Source organism: Manis javanica, chromosome 1, assembly GCF_040802235.1.
Source record: "Manis javanica isolate MJ-LG chromosome 1, MJ_LKY, whole genome shotgun sequence".
Taxonomy (NCBI): Eukaryota; Metazoa; Chordata; class Mammalia; order Pholidota; family Manidae; genus Manis; species Manis javanica.
Genome location: NC_133156.1, coordinates 52769456 through 52790525, shown reverse-complemented (window position 1 = coordinate 52790525; position 21070 = coordinate 52769456). Strand labels below are relative to the sequence as shown.

At 50.1% G+C, this 21070-nt stretch overlaps 1 protein-coding gene and 1 pseudogene across 2 annotated transcripts in view; one reads left to right on the top strand and one right to left on the bottom strand.

Moving 5' to 3' along the window:
* Nucleotides 1-21070, bottom strand: part of NEURL1B (neuralized E3 ubiquitin protein ligase 1B) — a 39897-nt gene that overhangs the window by 10433 nt on the left and 8394 nt on the right. For both annotated transcript variants that reach the window (XM_017662913.3, XM_017662912.3), the window contains exon 2: nt 9027-9572. In XM_017662913.3, the coding sequence (XP_017518402.2) occupies nt 9027-9572 (546 nt within the window). The remainder of the gene's footprint in view (nt 1-9026; nt 9573-21070) is intronic.
* LOC108398723 (cleavage and polyadenylation specificity factor subunit 5 pseudogene) lies at nt 1031-9016 on the top strand (annotated as a pseudogene).

Genomic DNA, 21070 nt, shown 5'->3' with positions numbered 1-21070 from the left:
GCTGGCATTATAGCACATGTGACAGCACTTAGCCTGCCTGGTACCTGGCACACAGCAGCCCCTCAAAAGTTGAGTCTGGACGAGAATTAGGCTTGAGATGGATTAATGATTGTACATTGAGCGTTGACCCCCCTATACTGAATTTTATTGTTGTTAACAACCATTTGATCAATAAATATGAGAGATGCCCTCTCACAAAAAAAAAAAAAAAAAAAAAAAGTTGAGTCTGCTCATTTTATTTCTATTCAAGGAGCTTTGTCCCTGAGTGAGACAGGCCCAAGATAGTGCAGTGCTGGCCTAGGCCAGATATTTCAGAATCCACCTCCTAAAAGGTTGTTTGTGGAGAACTAGGCAGCTGCAGGCAGAAATCCCACAACATCAAGAGGCCACCAAGGGAGCTTACCAAAACCTCACCGCTTCTAACCTGTGTGACTTGCCTCCAGACCCACTCTCTGGACCTGATGAAAGTATACACAGCCACCTTCTTGAGCATCTACCAGATGCAACTCCATGCATTCATTATCCCCCATCAATCGTAACCACTAATCCCATCAGCTCTATAACAAAGTAGGAGGACAGAGGCTGTGAGAGATGAGTTATTCAAAGTCACACAGCCAGGGGTGATGGAACTGGGATTTTGTCTCAGGCTCTGCGATTCCAAAGCCAAGCCTCTTGATCACTAGCAACACTTTCTAAAATTCATCTGTCCTTGTTCAGCTATTAGAACTGCCCAGCATGTGGACTTAGCCTTAGGCCAAGTCACAGGAAGGGTCCAAAAGCAACCCCCCAACCTCCCAACATCTACTGAGTACCATCATACAGCCGCAGCCCCAGGCTAGGCGAAGGGAGGCTGGGGTGGCTGGGAAGGGCTCGTGACCTGGCACCCTCCCTGGGCCACTTCTAGGGCCTGGCTCTGGACATGGGAGGAGGCTGGGTTCTTTTTTTCCTTTCCCTAGCTCTCAGGTCAAATATGCCTGGGCTGCAAGTAAAGCAGAATTTATGATCCAAAAGAAACCATCTTTGTGTGAAGATGAAAATGAAGGCGGTAAGAATAGGAGACAGAATGAACTGGTCGCTGGTCACTTCACTGTGTCCAAAGGACTGACTCAGGGTGTGTACTGGAGGCAGAAGGGACAGGCAGGATACGCCGACAGAATGGGGGTAGGACATAGACATGAAGACTCAAGGACGACTCCTTGAGGTTTGGACTGATAACCAAGTGCGTGGTGCCTTTCCCTGGCAGTGAGGATGCTGCCGGAACATGTTCGGTGTGAGATGCTTCTTGGATGCCAGGAGATGCGAGGAGGCAGAGGGAAGTCTGGAGTTCAGGGGAGGCGGCAGGGCTGGGAACAGGGACTTGGGAGCCCACAGCCTGGAGATGGATCCAAGGCTTGATGACAGGCTTGGGGCATATGGTGACAGAGGGTAGACAGAGAAATGGCTCTGCTTCACGGTGGTTTGTTAAACTCTACAGTTGTTTTATATACTTTTCTATATGTGTGTTGTGTTACCTGATTTAAAAGTAAGGAGATCGAAGAGAGCCTCAGAACTCTGGGGCTCTCAGCATGTAGAGACAAGCAGGGGAGAGCCAGCAAGGAGGCCAAGGAGGACTGGTGGGGAGGTGGGAGGAAAACCAGGAGTTTGCAAGGCCCAGAGCCAAGAGCAGATCAGAGTGGCAGGGAGAGGTCACCTGCGCCGGAAGTGGGAGACTGGGACAGAGGACAGAGACATGAGCTCTGGATTTGGCAGTGGGGGGCTGAGGGATGAGCTTGTAGGCTGAAGTCCAGTCAAGTGGTGAGGACAGCTCTGTTGCAGCCCAGCACATGAGGGAGGAATTTGATAAAACTGGAGTGAGGAGGTCTGCAGAAGGGATTCTGATGGTATACGAGCACCAGCTGCCCCATACGTTACTGCACCAGCTGGGAACCACTTTCTTCAAAGTACCTGGTGGTGAACTTAACCCTGGAGAAGATGAAACTGAAGGACTAAAATGCTCACTGACAGAGATACTGGACATCATAATGGAGTCCTGCCACACTGGGTCATTGCTGACTGCACTGGTAACTGGGAGAGACCAAATTGTGGACCTCAGTACCCAAGTATTGCTGCACATATTCCAAAGCACATGTAAGACATGTTTTCGGTTCACCTTCAAGAGAAAGCCTTGTTTGAAGTCCTTCAAAATGACAAACTGGTAGCTGCATCACTGAATTTTATGATAATGTACCAGGCTATGGACCTATCATAGAATTCTCATCTCCCTCAGCTCCTGAGCAGGTTCAAGTTTATATACAACTGAATTCTGTGTGGTGGGACAGTAGGCAGGCAGCCATGGCCATGGGAAGGCAGGAGTTAAGACAGGGGTGTTGGGGTTCAAAAGGAGGTGTGGATGTTGTCTGGGGCATGCTGAGAGTGGACCCCAGGTCTGTGGGCCACTGAGCCTCTGCATTTCCAGATGCCAACCTCTGTGAACCAAAGAAGACTGGACTGGGGAAGTCAGACCTCAGAATAAACATGGTAGAAAAGTTTTTGAGGGATTTCTCTCTTTCTCAATACATAAAAGGCCACCTACTTTCTATTGTTTGAAAAGTTAACATGGAGAACCAGACTGTGGGGTAAACAGGTATGAGGATGTGAGATTTACTTTTGGTCCTACTCATACTTTTTGTACAATGTTAAAGAAAGTGGACTTCCTTCTATTTGTATATTCTTCTTAATTTCACATCACATATTTAAAACCTAAGATATCATTGGTATGAGCTAAAGAAGGAAATGGAGAGGGTGGTATAAACATTTTTGAGAAAGTTTTGCTCTGAAGGAGAGGAGAAAAATGGGACAGTACCTGGTGGAGGAGGTTTTCAAGGGCATTTTTTAAAATGACGGAAGCTACTGGAGTTCTTCTGTATGCTTAGGGGGAAAATTCTGTGGAAAGAGAAAGTGAGGAGGAAGAGAAAGATAAATGACAGAAGCAATGGAGCTAGAGATCCTTCAGCCATGGCCATAGGAAGGCAGGAGTTAAAGACAGCTGTGTTGGGGTTCAAGAGGAGGTGTGGATGTTGTCTGAGGCATGCTGAGAGTGAACCCCAGGTCTGTAGGCCACTGACCCTCTGCATTTCCAGATGCCACCCTTCTGCTAATCAAAGAAGACTGGACTGGGGAAGTTAGACCTTAGTTGGACCCTGGCCAGTCCTGGAAACCTCAGTTTCCTTCTGCAATGTGGGAACCCGCACCCTGCCCACAGGCCCATGGGGCAGAAGCATGGAAGAACTGTGCAGTAACAATGTGCCTGGCAGAGCAGGCCTTAGTCGGACAGGCTGGTGGCCAAGACTGGAGATTTCACCCCAGATTGGAAGAGGACAACTCTTCAGGCCACCCTGCCAGGCAAACACCTTACTCTCAGGGCAGGGAGGTGGGCTCTGGCCTGGATTGTTTGCAAAGAAAACATTAACTGCAAAGCCAGTTACCCTGTGCTGCTCCCCTCTGGGGCTCTGGATGAAGTCAGCTGCAGCCATTCTGCTCAGAGAGATGTGGGGTGCTCACAGGCACACTGAGCCCCACTTCCCCACCATGGCCACTGATCAGCTGGGTGACCTTGGGAAAGGCCACACCCTTCTCTGGGCCTCTGTTTTCTCACTTGCAGCATGGAGTGGTGTACTCAGACCTCTGGGCCCTGCATTTAGATCCTTAAGATAAAGTTTGTAATCAAACACTGTTCCTAACACTAATGAACACAGGCTGACTCTAGAACCACCAACAACTGTGTGACTTTGGCCAGGTTATCCATCCATGCTGAGTCCATGAGTGGGGATGACACTATTTCCTGCCTCAGAGGGTTCTTGTGAGGACTAGAAGACCTCACCCAGACAAAGCTCTCTGCATGTGCCTGGCACATAGTAGGTGCCAAGGAACTAAATTGACAGAGGGGTTCAGAATTTTCAAGATGGGTAAATGGCTTCCTTACAAGGCATGTGGAGAGCTGTGGCTTTGTTGCCTGGCATCCAGACCCCCTTCTTCTGGTCCCAGTACCCAGCTTTTCTTTTGAGGGAGCTGCCCCACTCCTACCTCCCACTTCCACTCATTACCTGAAGAGGGGCTCTAACCTGGCCACACAGTCCTATTCTCCAGGCCATGGAGATGGATGAGCTAACTCAAGACATTAGCTAGCCCCTGTGGGAAAACAGCTCTTTTGCTGGGTCTGGTAAGCTGCTGGGACATGGGACTGGAGCTGCTAGTGGCCTTGATGCCCCACCCCCACCCCGAGGGAATGCCCAGCTGAGGGTGATGCCAACAAAGATGACAGGGGGGCAGGAAATAAAGGCAGCCCAGCATGCCAGGTGCTCTTCTGGGGCCTTCGTGTCAAGCCGGACTTACAGGCAGCCATTCCCCTGGAAATTCCAGTCGCATGAGACATTAATTCCTTTTTTTTTTTTTTTTTTTTTTGCTTAAGGAAGATTGAACCAGTCTCTGTCACTTGCAGCCAGAGGCTCCTGACAACAGCCTGCAATGCCATGGCCCTGGGCTGGCATGGCTTGTTTGGTTTGACCAGTGGGTCACCACTTGGCAGAGTAGGGATGATGGCGCCATGACACTGACCACAGCTTAGCTGCCCTGAAGGACAGGGCTGCCTCAGACAGCATGTGGCCTGAATCCCAGAGCTCCAGGCAAGGGCTTTCTCAGGAAGGAGCCAGGGAGAAGAGTGGGAAAGGTGTGCACAACCTGGCTAAACCTTCCTCTCCTGGGTCCAGGAATTGTTAAATCCAGCAGAAAATAATGTGCCTGAGCTCAGCCCTTTCTCTCTGGCCCAGAGAAGCATCTGAAGAAATCACAGGTTTTCAGAATGGACCACTCTGGACTGCAGTGAGCCCATCCTGACTGGTGCCCTGGAGAACAGTAAACTAGCAGCCATAGGGCAGCACCGTGGGAGAATGTGCCTGCACGGAGGGTTGCTTGGGAGGTGGGGAGAGGGACTGGCAGCAACCCAGTTGTTCATCAATGTGGGAGTCCCCTAGGGAACAAGGAACCAGACAGACACAGCACAGAGACATCCTAAAAGTGGGATAAGTGAAAATAGAAAACAGAGTAAGATCCTTAGCACAATACCATCATATATGCATATTATATATATAAAACAAGTCGATATATTTTATAAAGATACACACATGCAAGGAAGGGCTTACACCAAATGCCATAGTGGTGCCTAACTGGGCAGGGGGAGGTACAAATGGGAGTTGCCTTGGGGGCAAAGCAGAAAAGTCAAACAAGACAAGAGAGAGGGCATGCCTGGTCCAGTGATAATACCATGCCCTGAACTGAGAGATCTGAAGAACTCAGCTCTGTACCCAGCAGGGGGGGAGGAAAGACACCCATCACTGTGCTCACAATCCTGGCCGCACCCTGGGATCACCAGAGGAGTCGTAAGACATCTGGGAGCCACTGAACTAAATACAGATGCACCTGGCTTCTAATCCTGGCTCTGCCACCCACAGCTTGGTGGTTTAGGCAAGCTACTTCCCTTTTCTGAGCCCTAGATTCTTTACCTGAAAGGCGCTAAATCACCCTGTCATGAGGAAAGAATGACTGAGATTGTCCCGAGAAGAGGCACCCTGGTGCTGGTTACATAGATGCAGCATTCTCTGCGGCAGCTGGGTTTCCTTGCCGAAGGGGGCTGGGCTGGAAACACAACTCCACCAGGTAAAAGAAATACAAGATGCCTACGAACCCCTTTGTATTTCTGAGATGAAATTTTGGCTCAAATTCTAGGGCAAAAACAGTGCACCCCTGCTCCACAAATTGGCGAGGATGCTTCCCAGATGAGGGTTGCCAGATAGAATACAGGAGCCCTGTTACACTTGAATTTCAGATAAACAACAAATTCTTTCATAAGTATGTCCCAAATATTGCATGGGACATACTTGTATTAAAAATTATCCATTATGTTTCTGAAATTCAAATGAAGCTGGGTGTCCTGTATTTTTATTTGCTCAACTTGACAGCCTTACCCAGATGACACTTTCATGGGTTGGTTTTCAATCTTCACCCAGTGGGGGCTGGGAGACGGAAGGGATAGCTGAGAGGTTCCTTCTCTGAAGTTTTCTATCCCGGGGATTAAGAGCTGAGAATCTCTAAAGGAACTATGCCCCCTCCTAATTCCTTGGGAGGAAAAGGAGGCTGGAGGGCTCTGCACAATATGAACACCAGCTTCCTTTTGTTTATCCATTTGATACCTTGGACACTACCCTCAGGAAGCCCAGTTCCCCCAGGAATTGGGAGGGAGGGACCCCGTTTATGGTAAGGATTTTGTGATTCTCATGTTGCCTCACCCCATGCTGGCAACAGGAAGGTCTTTTGCCTGGACTCAAACCATACAAAATCACTGTTTAGATTTCTTATTTTTATTATAACTTTTTTTCTGATTATAAATCATTATTGATAACTTGGGGGGAAGAATCACCCATAATCCATCTACCCAGATGTAACCCATGTCAATTTGCCCTTCCCCTGGGAAGAGCCTTGATCACATGCCAGAAACTTCCTCCTTATCTTAATGACCTTCAGAAAGGAAAATAACTTTATTGCCCTTTCTGATTGTAAGAGCAATAGCTCTTTATATAAATATATGGTTTTTTTTTTTAAGTTAACTCAGAGATATAAAGAAGTGAAACTCACCTAGAAGTCCCATCCCTCAGACACTGAATTTCTTCGAATCCATTTCCCTTTTTCATGTGTTTGTAAACATGGTCTTGGGACACCTGTGGTGCAGGTGCTTCCCGTGAGCACACCTCAGGCGCTACTTGCAGATAAAGAATCAGGCTCAGGTCTGCCTCCTAACACTGATGTTCCAGTGGGCTCTCCCCCTTCCCTCCAAGGGGCAAGCGCTCAGTAAAGGTTTGTCAGGACCCACATGAATGCGAGGAAGAGTGCCTGGCTCCTCACAGGCTGACTCAGTCTCATTAAGGCATCAAGGGCTGCTTCCAATTTGTATTTTTAAAAAATCCTAATCCACTTGGGCAGATTACAGAGTGGCTATGAGTTCTTGGCTGTTACCCCGAGACAAGGCCTGAGAGAGCAAGGGAATGAGGTGTGATTATTTCCCTGCTCTACAGGAATAAAGAGCTCCATAAGAGAATGACAAGAGATCTATCAGGTTTTCAAAACCTGCATTTCCTGGAGGTGAAATACCAAAACTTTCCATGGAAAAGAGCATGGGGGAACTTGGATACAAGGTTCAAGTAAAGTTCCAGCTTGGAGGGTAGGCTGCTATTCACAATTTGGTCTGCCTAAGCCTGGAATTCAGACACTTGTGCCAGCCCATGTAAAATGAGCAGAGATTCCTATTTCTTAGCGGTTATTTCTTGAGTGCCTTCTATGTTCCAGGTACTTTGCTGCACCCCTTTCATATACCATCTCATGTCACCCCACCAGCAGTCCCAAGAAGTGGGTTATATCATGAGCCCATCTTACAGATGAAGAAACTGAGGTACAGAGAGGGTCAGGCACCTGGCCAAGGCCACACAGCTGGCAAGTGGAGAGCCAGGTGTGGAACAGAGGTCCATGTGATTCCCAACTCTCTGCTCTTAACCACTCAAGAGTTCTGCTGCCTTCCTTCTCAGGAGGGGACACAGCCTGGATGCATCTTCCCTCCTTGCCCAATAGTGTTGGGGATGAGGGAGGAGCCCAGCCCAGGGTTTTCAAACCTCAAGAAGCTGGGCTGAAAACCAGAACAGCCCAAATATTCAGATATACAACTGTGATCCATCCTTATCATGAAATACTACTCAGCAATAAAAAAGTAACAAGTAACAAACATGGCAACAACATGGATGAATCTCAAAAATACTGGGCTGAGATAAAGAAGCCAGATATTAATGCATATATACTGTATGATTCCATTTATATGAAACTTCAGAATAGGTGTAACTAATCTATGGTGAAAAATCAGAAAAGTGGCTGCCTCCAGGAAAAAGGGGGGCCTACTCAGAAGGGGTAAGTGGGAATTTTCTTGGGTTATGGACAGGTGTACAAATCTTGCAAAACTCAAACTTTAGATCTGTGCATTCATTGCTGGCAAATGACATGTAGGGTTGTGTCCAGATCTCCTGAGAAACCTGCTCTCCCTTTAGTCCCCTGGCAGTTGAGGCTGGGTTGGCTTAGAGGCAATCTGTGAGTTCAAGAGCTAAGGCCACAGACAGAAAGCAGGTGAGTGGTTACCAGGGGCTGGAGATGGGGCAGGAATGGGAACAGCTTGATGGGTATGAGTTCCCCTTTGGAGCAATGAAAATGTTTAGGGACTAGATAGAGGTAATGGTTACCAACTGAATGCCACTGGATTGTACACTTTAAAAGGGGTTACTTTTATGTGAATTTTACTTAAAAAAAGAAAGAACGAAAGAAAGAAAAGTCTCAAGATAAGGGCAGCAACTTCTGTTTCCATGAGTTCTCACCACCAGGTTCAGCCTTAGTGGCCTAGTAGTAGCTGCGTGTTCTTTCAGAGCAGGGCCACACTTACCTCCCTGTCTCCCTAATGGACCTTGAGCCCCTTAATGGTGGGCCTGGATCTGATGCATATGCTTGGTCACTTTTCCTGGGCAGTATAGATACTTGAGATTTGGGGTATAAATTTGATGGCTGAGTAAGTATATGTGTGAGTGAATGAATGATTGAGTATCAAATGAACAAGGAAGTGAACGAATGAGCAAAGAAATGGATGAAAGAATGAGTGAGTGCACAAGTGACTGAGTGACGGAGTAAGTGCATGACCCGCGCCAGAGCATGGGCCCTGGACTCAACCGGGTGGGTTCCAGCCCTGACTTTGCAATGCAAGTTATTAACCTCTCTCTCCACGCCTGTTTTCTCACCTACAAGAGGGGATCACAGCCTGTCATAAGAATATGTGAGTTAAAATGTGTAACTCTCCAAGCAAAGTGAGCCTTCAGTGTTGTATTAATGGAATCGCATCCATGTGCACAGGGCACCACTGCCTGTTGCGAAGGCGCCGCCCCCTTCCCCGCTCAGGGACCACGACCTACCAAGGAGCTGCACCTCGTCGGTGATGCCGTAGACGTCGATGAGCGCCCAGAGCGGGCCACCCACGGCCACGCCGCAGTGGAAGAGCACAGGCTCGCCATCGTTGACGCTGTAGAAGACGCGGCCGTGGCGGTCCGCCCAGTAGGCCAGCACGGTGTCACGCAGGGCCAGGTTCTCGGGCAGCGCCTTGGCCCAGTAGCCGGGCCGCGTGACGAGGTCGGGGCAGGCGTACTTAGGGATGTCCTGGGCGCTCATGAGCGATGGGTCGTGCACGGTGAAGCCGAAGCGCAGCGCGCCACTCCAACCCGGGCGCACGGCCACCAGGCGCAGCCGCACCTGTTCGTACAGCCGGATGGGCCGCTGCGTGAACGTGACGCCATTGCAGAAGCTGTTGCGCCGCGTGGCCCGGCGCGAGTGGCCGTCCAGCCGCACATTCTTGCCCTTGGCCTGTGCGTGGAAACGCGGCGCATCACTCAGAACTGCGCGCCGCTCAGGGCCAGGGCCGCAGTACGGCCGCGTGGCCAGGAGACGCGCCGGCGGGCTCGAGTCTGCGGGAAGAAACACACAGGAGTTAGGGCCTTTCGGAACTCTATGGCCGCATTCATCTTTTAATAATGATTTCCACTTTAAAATCTATCGTAATTACACTGGTAAGTGATAACTTTGAGAAGGTTCCAGCCACCCCTAGTCTGATCAACACTGCCACAACTAAGCCATTATACCCACTTCACAGATGAGCAAACCAAGGCTTCACGTATGAGTGTGTCTGAGTGTGAGTGTGTAAGAGTGAGTGTGTGTGTGTGTGTGCATGCACCCAGTGAAGCACTTGTGCAGAGATGTTTCACTCCCAAGTGGGCCAATGAGCTTGTCCCAACAGCCAGGCTGGCTTCATCTGACTTCACCCCCATCAAATCCTTCTGAATCTACAGGCTTCCTCCAAGGGCCGCTTTTGAGCAGCAGAGTCCCGCCAAAGGCAACAGGGGCGTTGAATTCTTGGGGGAGTAGTGGAGGTCTCAGGCTGCTTTTCTTCCTGTTTTTGTTCAAAGGGAAGGCAGAAAACGCCATACAAAAAGTCAGTCTTGGGCACCTTGACAATAGAATAGAAAGCAATATAAAGAGTGCAGCCACTCGGCACTTCCCGGTTGCATGATATGTGGTGGCCCTTGTCACCTCTCTAGCCTGTTTATTTGCCTGTAAAATGGGGATACTGCTCACCTCACACAGCTGCTAAAAGACTGGGTGGATGATGTTCCTAGACTATAGCCTAGCACAAAGTATGTGTTTAATAGGCAACTAATAATGTGATCATAATACTGATGTTCCACAGGAAACCTAAGCCAGGGTTTGGTGACTTCCCCTTCTATCTGCAGAAAATGAAGGGATTCTTCACAAGTATGGTCGGCTCTTCAAGAACATATACTTATCAGGATTCATTTGTAAGGGAACTTTGCCCTAAAGGACCTGGAGAATCTTGGATGTCTCTTTTCAAAGGATCTGGCTGCTGGCCACAAACCTAGGAGGCCTGGGAATGAGGTAGGGGCTTCATCCTTCTCACCTTTCCTCCTCCATCCCAGGGGCAATTCCTGGGAGGCTCTGGCAGCCTGGGAGGTGGCAGGGCGGGTAATTACTGCACGAGTCTCTGCTGCTTGCTCACAATAGCAGCCAAGTACAATTTTCATGGCAAGTGCTCATAAATCACAAGCAAACCCTGGCACACAATGGTCTGTAGTCATGGGGGAAGAATGGAGACCCCAGGGAATGAGAGACCACTGCAGGGACCACTCCTCCCAAGCTCAGCCACGGGGCTCGCTGTGTTCTGGGCATCATAGTGGGGTCTATGAATATTGAGGCTAATGGGAGTGAGAACAGGAGAAAATGAAGAGAGACAGGCAGTGATGAGGCACGCAAGCCATGGCTCCCCTCTCCAGGCCCAGGGGTGAGGCCACCCAAGTCACTGACCAAGCTGGGAGGCCCCTCTCCAAACAGAAGCCACTGGCCCACAGAAGGCAAAATACAGAGAATACAGCCAATACCCCAAATGAGAAAAAAGAAGTTAAAGGGCCTTAGTCATTCATTCATTTAACAAATGTGTAGTGAGCATCTAGTATGTGCCAGGCACCATGCCAGGTGCTAGAACTACAGCAGTCTCCAAGAGAGACTTGCTTCCCACCAAGGTTCCCATTCTGAGAGCGCTGACATTCCAGGGGGCAAAGTCAGACAATAAATAAAACATACTCTGCCTGGTGGGATGCATTATGGAGAAAAATGCAGCCAAGGATGTGGGGCAGAGTGAGATGTTATCTCAGAGGGCCTTTTTGGTGAACGACTTTTGAGCAGAGAAGGAGGTGAGGGTGTAAGCCATGAGGGTATCTGGGGGAAGGGCATCCCAGGCAGGAGTAACAGCAAGTGTAAAGACCCTGAGTTGGGAGTGTGCTGGTGTGGCGAGAAGCAAGGAGGCCAGTGTAGCTGGAAAGGGGTGAGCAAGTGGCAGAGTGGGAGGAAATGAGAGTAGAGTGGAGTGGTAGGGAGAGGTGAGGTGGGGGAGGAGATCCTTTGGTGGTTCGGTTTTTCTTTACCCCATGTACTCTGGGTGACACAGGACGCTACAGGAGGTTTGGAGCAGGGAAGTGGAAGGACTGGTCAGGCTGCCATGCGGAGAGTGGACTTTTGGGGAGGGGTGGCAAGGGAGCTGGGGGTTAGGACAAGGCTACTGGGTCATTTCAGGGCAGAGGTGATGCAGGAGCAGATTGGGAAGTACCAGGCAAGGTGGTGAGAATGGGTCAGATTCTAGCTATGTTTTGAAGTTTTTAGTCTTTAATGAGAGAAATAGAAAACATTCAATATACCTGCTTTGTGTTCAAACTGTATTCAATGAATAAGACAAATAATGGATACTTGAAGGGGAAGCAGAGGTGGTGAAGGGGAATAGGGAGATTCCAGGGTAGGATCTTGGAGGGCAGGGGCTTGTCCATCTCATCTTTGGTCCCCCCGTGTAAGCAAAGGCCTGGCACACACCAGACACTTGATAAATGCCAGCTGCTGTGTTTACTATTGTTAGAGCTAGAGCAGACCTCAGAAATCATCTCCTCCAATAAGTCCATTTTAAAGATGGGAAAATGGGCCCACGAAGGGAGAGGGGCCTGCCAAGCTCAAGGTCAGTTGGGGTCTGGGCAGGAACCCCTTTCTTAGGTTCTTCTGGCCAAGCCATCTCTGGCATAAGAGGGAGAATGTCTGAGGTCACTCCCACTAAAGAAAGGGAAGGGGAGCCTTGGGAGGGGCTGGTCAAGCGGCACGTCCCTTAGGGACTGAGCCATTCTGAATGAGGACTCCAGTTTTCTGTAGCTCCCACAGCAGTTAGCCATGTGGACACGTGCTGTGTATGCCAGGCATCCATTTCTACTTTGCTGGTTACTGTGCTACAATTTCCCTTGGGATGCTAGCTTTCCCCCAGCTAGTGGGTTTACCTCACCCCAACTCTAGAAATTGGGGTGTGACTCAGACCTGGCCAATCAGATCACTGAATACTTTTTAGCACAGGGAGCCCTCTTTTGCTTATCAGCCAGGTTGAACTAGGTTTCTGATACTTGCAACCAAAATTGCCCTGACTGATAGAATGACCATGCATTCAGTAACCTTGTGGGGACACCACCAGCTCTGGGCTAGCGACTGGACATCCTGATTTAGTCCTTACGATAACTTTATAATAATGAGGTAGGACTACTGGCATTCCCACAATGCAGGTGAAGGAGTAGAGTTTCCGAGAAGGTTGAGTTATTTGCACAAAGTCGCATGGGTGGCTTAGCTTCAGGGCAGAGCTGTGATTGAAGCTAAGTTTGTGTGACCCGCATCCTGCCCTTTCAGCCAGTTTATTGTACTCTCTCGGCCCTTTAGAAACCAACACAAGACGGGCAAAAGGGCTGGGCTGTAGACTCTCTAGGCACTGGACTGGTAGAGGAGGGCAGTAGGCAGAATGTTCACTCTGCTATTTATCCATCCATCCTTTCTGCAGACACAACTCTAGTGCCAGGCAGTGAGGATGTGCGGACAACTGTACAATCCTGTCCCTGGGAGATCTGTGTCTCTCCATGGGAGAGAAGACACACAGATGAATAGACAGTGACAGAGGAGCATGATAAAAACCACCTTAGGCATCAGCACCTGGAAGCTACAGGGCCTGGAGGGAAGCCCAGACTCAGATAAGGGCTGGGAGGCAGGGGGTGATTGGTGCCCATAGAACCCGGTCTTGAAGGAGGTAGGGGAGGAGAGAGAACATTCCAGGCTGAGAGAACACTAGAAGCAGAGCGGGGGAAGCTGGGCATTGGACAGCGGTAAGTAATATGATATAGGTGTGGCACTGGGTGGGCAGCCAGTGCCTTGTGAGGATGCCATTGACAGTGCCAGAGCCAGCTGGGAAGGTCCTGGATGCCCAGAGGCCCCGCACGCACAGCACAGGGGAGAGGGCTTCCAGCCCAGCAGGCCAGCACTGCCTGCTAGGGAGAGGCTCCCAGGACAGCTAGAGCCAGGCTACAGGCCATCTCCAGGGCCACAAGAATGAGGGCAGGGGCCCGCTGGAGAGCTCTTTAGGCAGGGCAAAAAGCAAAAGGATGAAGGAAATACCAGCTGAGTGTAAACCATCAGGAGAGGCAGCCCTGCGCTGCAGACCCTGGCTTCTCCAGGCACGCTGTGGCCTTGTGCAAACCACCCAGCTTTTCCGGGCTGCAGCTTGCCTCCTGTGTTCGACAGGCGGATTCTCTCCAAGGTCCCCACAACTGGCAAACGCTCCAGGAAACATTAAATATGATCACAGGTCAAAGCCCTTCTGATCACCAAAGACCACAGCCACTCTTATTTGGTTATTTTTATCTCCCCTGCCATCACTGTGGCTTCTCCAACCTTATCTCTCAGTCAGAGAGTTTCTCTACACAATGGCTGGGGAATCCTAAGTGGTGTTCTCTGAGTGGCCTGGTGATTTGAATGAATGCTAGGGCAAAGTGGGATACTGCTTTGTTTTAAGGGGAAGTTTTCCGCAAAACCAACTATACGTTGGGACAAAACGCAGCCCAGCAACCAATGAGGTTTACATATTTGTTTAATCTTGATGGTACGATCCAACTTCCTTCAGGGAGTGAGTGATAAACAATCATTTCCCCCCTCAGAGGGCAGAGCCCTGAGATGAAGAAAACCGGAGTGTAAATGTTTCTAAGAGGATGTGTTGTTTACACAAATTGAAAATGCTTAAAATAAAAGAACAATAAGCAATCTCCAAATTGTATACCAACATCTGCTCTGAGCTTGGCTCAGGGAAAGCGGCTTCTACAAGAAACACAAAAGGGTGGATGTGGTGTGGAGGGGGCCCAGGGCCCCATGGAACATCTTAGTTTAAAGATGTTAGCAGAATATCTGAACTCCACCACTTAAATTACCACAAGGAAGTACTGAGTACCTTTTCTAACTTCATAGCAATCAGAGCACATGTCCAATTTTGCTTCCTGCCTTTTCTAACACAACATTACATTAAAAAAAAAAGAAGCATTTTCCCACATGGTTTCTAAGCATTTCCTTGTTCATGTTTCATGGCTTCAGAATATTACCTTTAAGGGCCAAAATACCCCACACCTTTCCCCTCTTGGTGATCACTTCAGCTGCTCCCCTGATGGCTTGGTATATGCACACAGAGGTTCCCAGCTGCGGGTGCCAGGTCTGGATTCAGACAGGCCCATGCCACCAGTGACAGCACCTGCCAGGAAGAGGCCCCCACACCATGCCAGCAACTAGGCCCCATGCCTCTTTCCTTCCACAAAAGTCAGAGGATCCATTGGCCTTGTCAGGGTGCCACCTCTGACCAGTGAGCCCCTCTCCTCTTCTGGTTAGGAATCACATCCAGGGGCTCTAAGAACAAGGCACAGTGGAGGGGGTTTCTGTGATGTGGGAACCCCATGGAGAGAACTTGGCAGTAGCCCATCCTCATGTGGGAGGGAGGAGGAGACAGTCCTGGCCCCACCCCATGGTTCACCAAAGGCTGCTCTGGCCCTGCCAGGACTGGAAGGGAGGGTATTTCCATCAGTTAGTCAAGGAAGCAATTCCCTGACTCTAAAAACATATGGACAGAGATTCTGGGGTGTAAGCAGGAAATGGCCATGGATGGTTAGGGCAGAGAGGACCTCTTCTGACTAAATAGAGGTTGACCTCTGCTAGCCTCGGGAGAGGCCTGGGGAAGATAGGGGAACAGAAACCAGCTCTGGGGGCAGCTCTGTGGTTCACCTGCTGTAGAACACTGTGGCTCACAGGCTCTGGGTTGGACTTGTGCTTTGTGGCTGATGAGTCTGAAGGTCTTTGGTTAAGTCACATCAAGGGCCGACACAGCAGGTGTGTCATCTGCCAGTGGTGTTGATATTGGACCTGGTCACAGGCTACCGGGGGGTGGGAGGTGGTAGTAAGAGCACAAAAAGATCCCAGCAGAAGTCCTAGCACATAGTAGATGTTCACTCAATGTTCATTCCCTTCCCCATGGGGAACAACAGGTCCAGCCCTGGGTGAGCCTCTCACCCCCTTCTCTCCTGTGTTTTTTATTTTTTAAATCTCAGTTTGAGAGGCAGTTAAAAAGAAAATAGGCTTGGAATCAGACAGACCCAGGCTTAGATTCTCGTTGTGTCCTTTCATAGCTGTGTGATCTTAAGGTACATGCTTATCTTCTCTGGGCCCCTACAACCATACCTAGAAAACTGGTAAAAGTCACCTCCATCCTGCAAGACTGTTGTGTGAACAAATGAGGCAAATTTGTCAGACACAGTGCATGGCACATAGAGGTACTCACTAAACACTGGTCCTTCCCTTTAGCCACTTAGTTCCTTTGATGAGAAAAGGTTTATTTTTGGGTCAGAGGAGTCTATTTGTGGGTCTGGGGAAACATATCTTGATTTATTTAATTTCTCTGTGGAGGGCTGGTGACCTGAGCAGGAAAGGCCTCTTGAGAATCCTGGGGTCGCCTTCCCTTGGTGTCCAAGGACAGAGGCCCATTTTAAAACCATCCCAGCAGGATCTCAGACATGTACTGTGCCACCCCCTGAATGATCCTCACTCATTGCCCCAACCCAGCCTTTCAACTGATCTAAAAAGAGCCTGAGGAAATGGCATATACTGCCAGGAAGACGGCAGGAAGCAACAGCTCGGGCTTTTCTGGCTGCTGAAGTGATGGCTTCCAGCATGCTGGCATCAGCAGATGGCATTCTGGCTGAAATTTCCAGCAGGTTCTACTACACAGGCAAAGGGAATCACCAACTGGGAGAACAGCCTATTCTGCACCCTCCCTTTCACAACTAGCCTTTTACTGAGCCCTATTTGGTGCTGGCATGTGCCTTTGTTTATTGGTGTTAGTTTTCATAACATCCTGTGGGGCAGGTGTAGCCCCCTTCATTTTCCAGAGGAGGAAACCAAGGCCTAACAGATGGGCAGTGGCAGGAGAGAGCCAGGGTTGGGTTCATCCCCCGCCACCTACCCCTTCTGTGAAGCAGCTCCCTGAACCACTGGGCAGGAGCCGTGGCCCAAGGACAATGAGTTATGCAGGCCTCTCTGCCCCGAAACATACCCACATTCCATGCACACAATTTGACAACCTCAGGGACTTCCTGGACCTACAGAACATCCAACCTCAGACTGTGAGAAGTCTTTGGTTCAAGTGACATTTGACCAAGTCCACAATTCCACAATTTCAACCAATGCAGTCGGCAGTAGGAAGCAACATGGCACGTGCATCGGGGTGGAGACTGCATATACTTCAGAGAGAAAAAGTGGCTGCTATTTGGCAAGGCCTGCCTCCACCCAGGGCAGGGCAATGGTATCAGTCTCTTTGAGCAACAGAAAGAACCGTTGCTGTTGGTGGGTTTAAAAGGGGACTAGAAAAAATAACCAGCTCTCCCTCATCTCTGCCAAATGGGGCAGTGACATGCCCCCAGGAAACAGACACTCATTTAATGAGACTTTGTTCTCTGTTTCAGAGGCCTGGTAGGCCAGCACCCAGGCTGGCAAAGGGCCAGCCAGCAGTAACTGCCACCCTGCTCCTCCCTCCCCTTTTCTTTGCATACAAAACCCGGTCATCCCAGTGCAGTTGGGAAAGCCCCACACTCCTGTCAACAGTGGTAAGGAGGCCTCAAGAGAGGCTAGAGGTCATGCAACACTCCTTGTTGGGAGAAAAGTCCTCCCAGGCCTAAGTGGCAGCCCTCTTTGGTCAAGTGGGCTGGGATGCCCCAAGTTCCCAGGGGGTGAGGTCATCCTGACGTCCCTTGGATATATGCTCAGCAAAGCTGGGATTTCCAAACCTTTTCCAACCTCTGCCGGGCCCCTCAACTGAAGTCTCTTCCTGATAAACAGACACAGGACTCTCCAGTCTCGGAGGCACTGTCTCCCAGGGTTAGGGCTCCACTGGCATAGAGGAGTGGGGAGAATGCTCCCTCATTCTTTCTTGAGTACATCACTTCCTCCTTCATCTGACATTTATGACCATCTGCTCCATGCTAGGACTTGTGCTGGCTGCAGGGACACATGTGCTGGCAAGTCAACACACAGCCCTTGTCCCCCAGAGCTGAGAGACCAGCAGGGGACACAGACACAGACAGACTCCATGACTGGCCAGGCTGGCTGGCAAGGAGGGCTTGGGCTGTGGGATGATTCTCACAGGAGCCACTCTGTAGACTCAGGAAGAAGTGGCTGGGAGAATGATAAAGGATGAAGTGTGTTTCAGGCAGAGGGAAGAGCAGATGCAAAGGCCTGGAGGTGAGAAAGAGCAGAGTGCACTTGGGGAACTACAGTGAATAGAGGGCAGAAGGGAGGGGGATAGTGGAGAGGGAGTCAAGGGCTGCATCACAAAGGGTCTTAGAGGCTGTGCAGAGGAGGTTAAGGTTCTCAAGAAGGCTCTGAGGGCCATGAACTGTTTGGAGCACGAAAGGAATTCCTGAGGATACATCTCTTTGAAGAGTGTGATTCAAGCTCTATGTCTTCCCATAGAAACTGTCCCTTCTCTTTTCTCTGCCTATCAAAATGACACAGCATAGTGGGAATGGGAAAAAGTCCAAGTTTCAAATGTTGCTTCCAACGGCTGGCATAGTCCTGCCCCTTGGCACCTGCTTCTCCTCCAGGCAGCCTCTGGCAGCTGCCTGCTGATAAGAGGGCTGAGTCGGCCAGGAGGCTCCTCTTTGCCTTGAGGGTATCCACTCCCTGGGGCCTAGGGCCCAGGAACCTGAGGTTCTCTAACCTGAGCCCCATGTAAGCACCTGCAGGGCCCCATCCCGACTTTTTGGAACAATAGATCCTCTAGTCTTGCTTTTCAGGGTCAAAAGCAGCGCTGAGGGAAGAAGCTGCCCTGGAACTCTGCTGTTCTGGCTCCTAGAACTACAGAAACGTTCCTCACAAGCCACACCACTGGGCAATGTTTGCTGGCCCTGTGGGGTGGGGAGCCCACCTCTGTGACACACCCAGTGTGTGCCAGGCACTTGCTATGTGGCTCACTCACTCCTTGCCACACCCTGCCTGGTGGCTTCCAGATGAGGAGACCAAGGCCCAGAGAGGAGAATGTCCTTGCCAGCAGCCACCCAGCCTGTGAGGGCGGTGTTTGTTTTCAAAGCTGGTCCCATCTGACTCCAAAGGCTGCATCCTTCCTGTTTGATGCCTTGCTCCTCCCCAAGGTCCCTTGCTTACCCCTGAGTTGCAAGAAAACAAGCTAGACTATGTACAAGTCGTTTAAGCCACTTTCTGGGAACGAGGGGGTGAGATGCCCTGGCTCAGGCTGGGGAGGGGTGAGGAGGGGTGGATGTCATTAATCAGCTTGTTTTGAGCCGCTCAAAGGCTACAGTTTGGCAGGACTTGGGATGAACAATAAGCAGCATCTAAAAAAGGAAAGCGGGTGACTGATTACAGCAGGAGGATGGAGCCCCAGCGCCTACGGTCCCTGAGGTCTGCAACAGGAATTGGGGGAGGGGCGTGATGGGAAAGGCAGACCTCCCCGGGGCCATGCAGACACTGCAACTGGCCCGCTGCCCACTAGACCTCCTGTGGTGTTCCTGACCATGCTGGAGTCGACTGCTACCAAACCTCTGCTTCAGAGGAAGGGAGGCTCAGAGAGGTTGGGACAGCTGCCCGAGGCCACACAGTGAGGAAGTGGTGGACTTTGCATTTGAACCCATAGCAGCCTGGCTCCCAAGGCTAGAGTGAAGATGCTGTGGCTGCTTCAGGCAAAGTATAGAAGTCATCCCCTCCTGAAGAGAAGGAACAGCACAGTGCCTGGCACATGGTAGGTCCTCAACTAATGTCACTTCCTTCCCTGTCGTATTTGGCTCTAAGACCCATTCTACTTCCTTCTCTGAAGATCCAGCTTTCTCATTTCTTTCCCCCTCATCCATCATGCTGGTATTCCTCCAAACATCAGAGGGTTCACGAGAGCAGGTGAGTGTGGGCTAAGGATACTGTAGGAAGCTTGAATGAAAAGTGTTGGGAATGTAAACTCAGGAGCCCTGATATATACCCTAAATTCTTGTGTTTTGAGAATCATTAGCTCACTGGGATCATTCTGCAGCCCTATGAACCCATTTCTCAGATGAGGACATTTGGCTCAGGAGGCACAGGAATCGACTTAGATCTGAATCTAAAGTCCATGCATGCTCTTGACCATTATGTGGAATTGCTTCCCCAGCTGACCCACTGGTACTTTAGTAAATCCATCACAGGGACTTGAGAAGAGCAACCCAGCAGGACTGTTTGGTCCAGTGCTCTTTCTTCCACATCAATTTCAGGCCCATAGATTCCTTGCCTTCAAGGGGACTTAATGGAGCCCTCATCTTGTGTTGGGCTCAGAATTCTCACGGAATCCCCTACTTACTCTTCATCACAGCCCCATGAGGGAAATACCATCCTTATTCCCATCTTAAAGATGAGGAAACAGGGCTCAGAGAGGGAAGTAACTTGTCCAGGATCACACAACTTAGATATTGCAGAACTGAGATAGGAACTTGAGACTACCTCCAAAACCAGTGCTGTTCCCACCACATCTTGGGATTCCAGCCAAAGACCCCATCTTTAATCTGTGTGACCCTGTACAAGGCTCTGCTCCTCAGTGCCCCCCATCCACCAAACAGGAGGTGGGACATGATGATTCCAAGCACTCTCTGGTCCTGGGAACAGAGCCCTTGGCTGACCTGTTGGGATGAAGGGCTGCACCATCCCCAGAGACAGGGAAATTCCGCTCTTCCATCTCCTGCCCTTGAATTTCTCTGAACCTTGAGGGGAGGAGAAGCACTTCTGCAAAGTGGAAAGTTACCAAGCAGATCCAGGTTTGGAGATACAGGGGATGCATGTGCCCACCCACCTCATAAATCCATCATCCTTGGAGGAAAAGGAAAGAAGACGCATGCCCGAAGATGTAATTGTGATATAAACAATGTGTAATGTTGAGGAGGTAAACAGAACACATTTGTTAATAGCTGAGGGCATTTTTCTGAGCAGCAGTACAATCCCAGATACCCACACCCCACCCCTTTCCCCAAATGGCTTACTCATTAAAGAACTTTCTCCCCTCTGCCCAGAGGTGAGGCAAGAGGCCAGCTCTGAGCTGCCCTGAGTCCCAGTAACAAGAATGAAGAGAGAAGCAGGGATGAGGGTGAGCTGAGGCTGACATCTGAGGATGGCTGTCCCACACCTGCTCAGAAATACCTGTGGCTGAGTCAGCAAAAGTGCTGAGGCTGGGTGGTTCGGGGGAGGGAACAGACCTGGGCGAGAGCAGGTAGCTTGATCTTTCTGTGCCTCAGTTTCCTGATTTAAAAATGGGGCCAAAACCTTCCAATATGAAGAACTGGCAGGAGGATTATATAAATGAAACATTGTGAAGGGCCCTGCAGGCATTCAGCAGACGAGCACAGGACAGCACTCCCCATAAGACCCCAGGGTAAAAAGGTGTCTCAGTGGACAATTCATCTGGATCCTTCTGATGCCCCAGTTGCCTCTGCAGTGGCCATGTCAAGCTCCAGCTGGGAGAGACACCAGTGCCCTTCCAGCAAAGGGT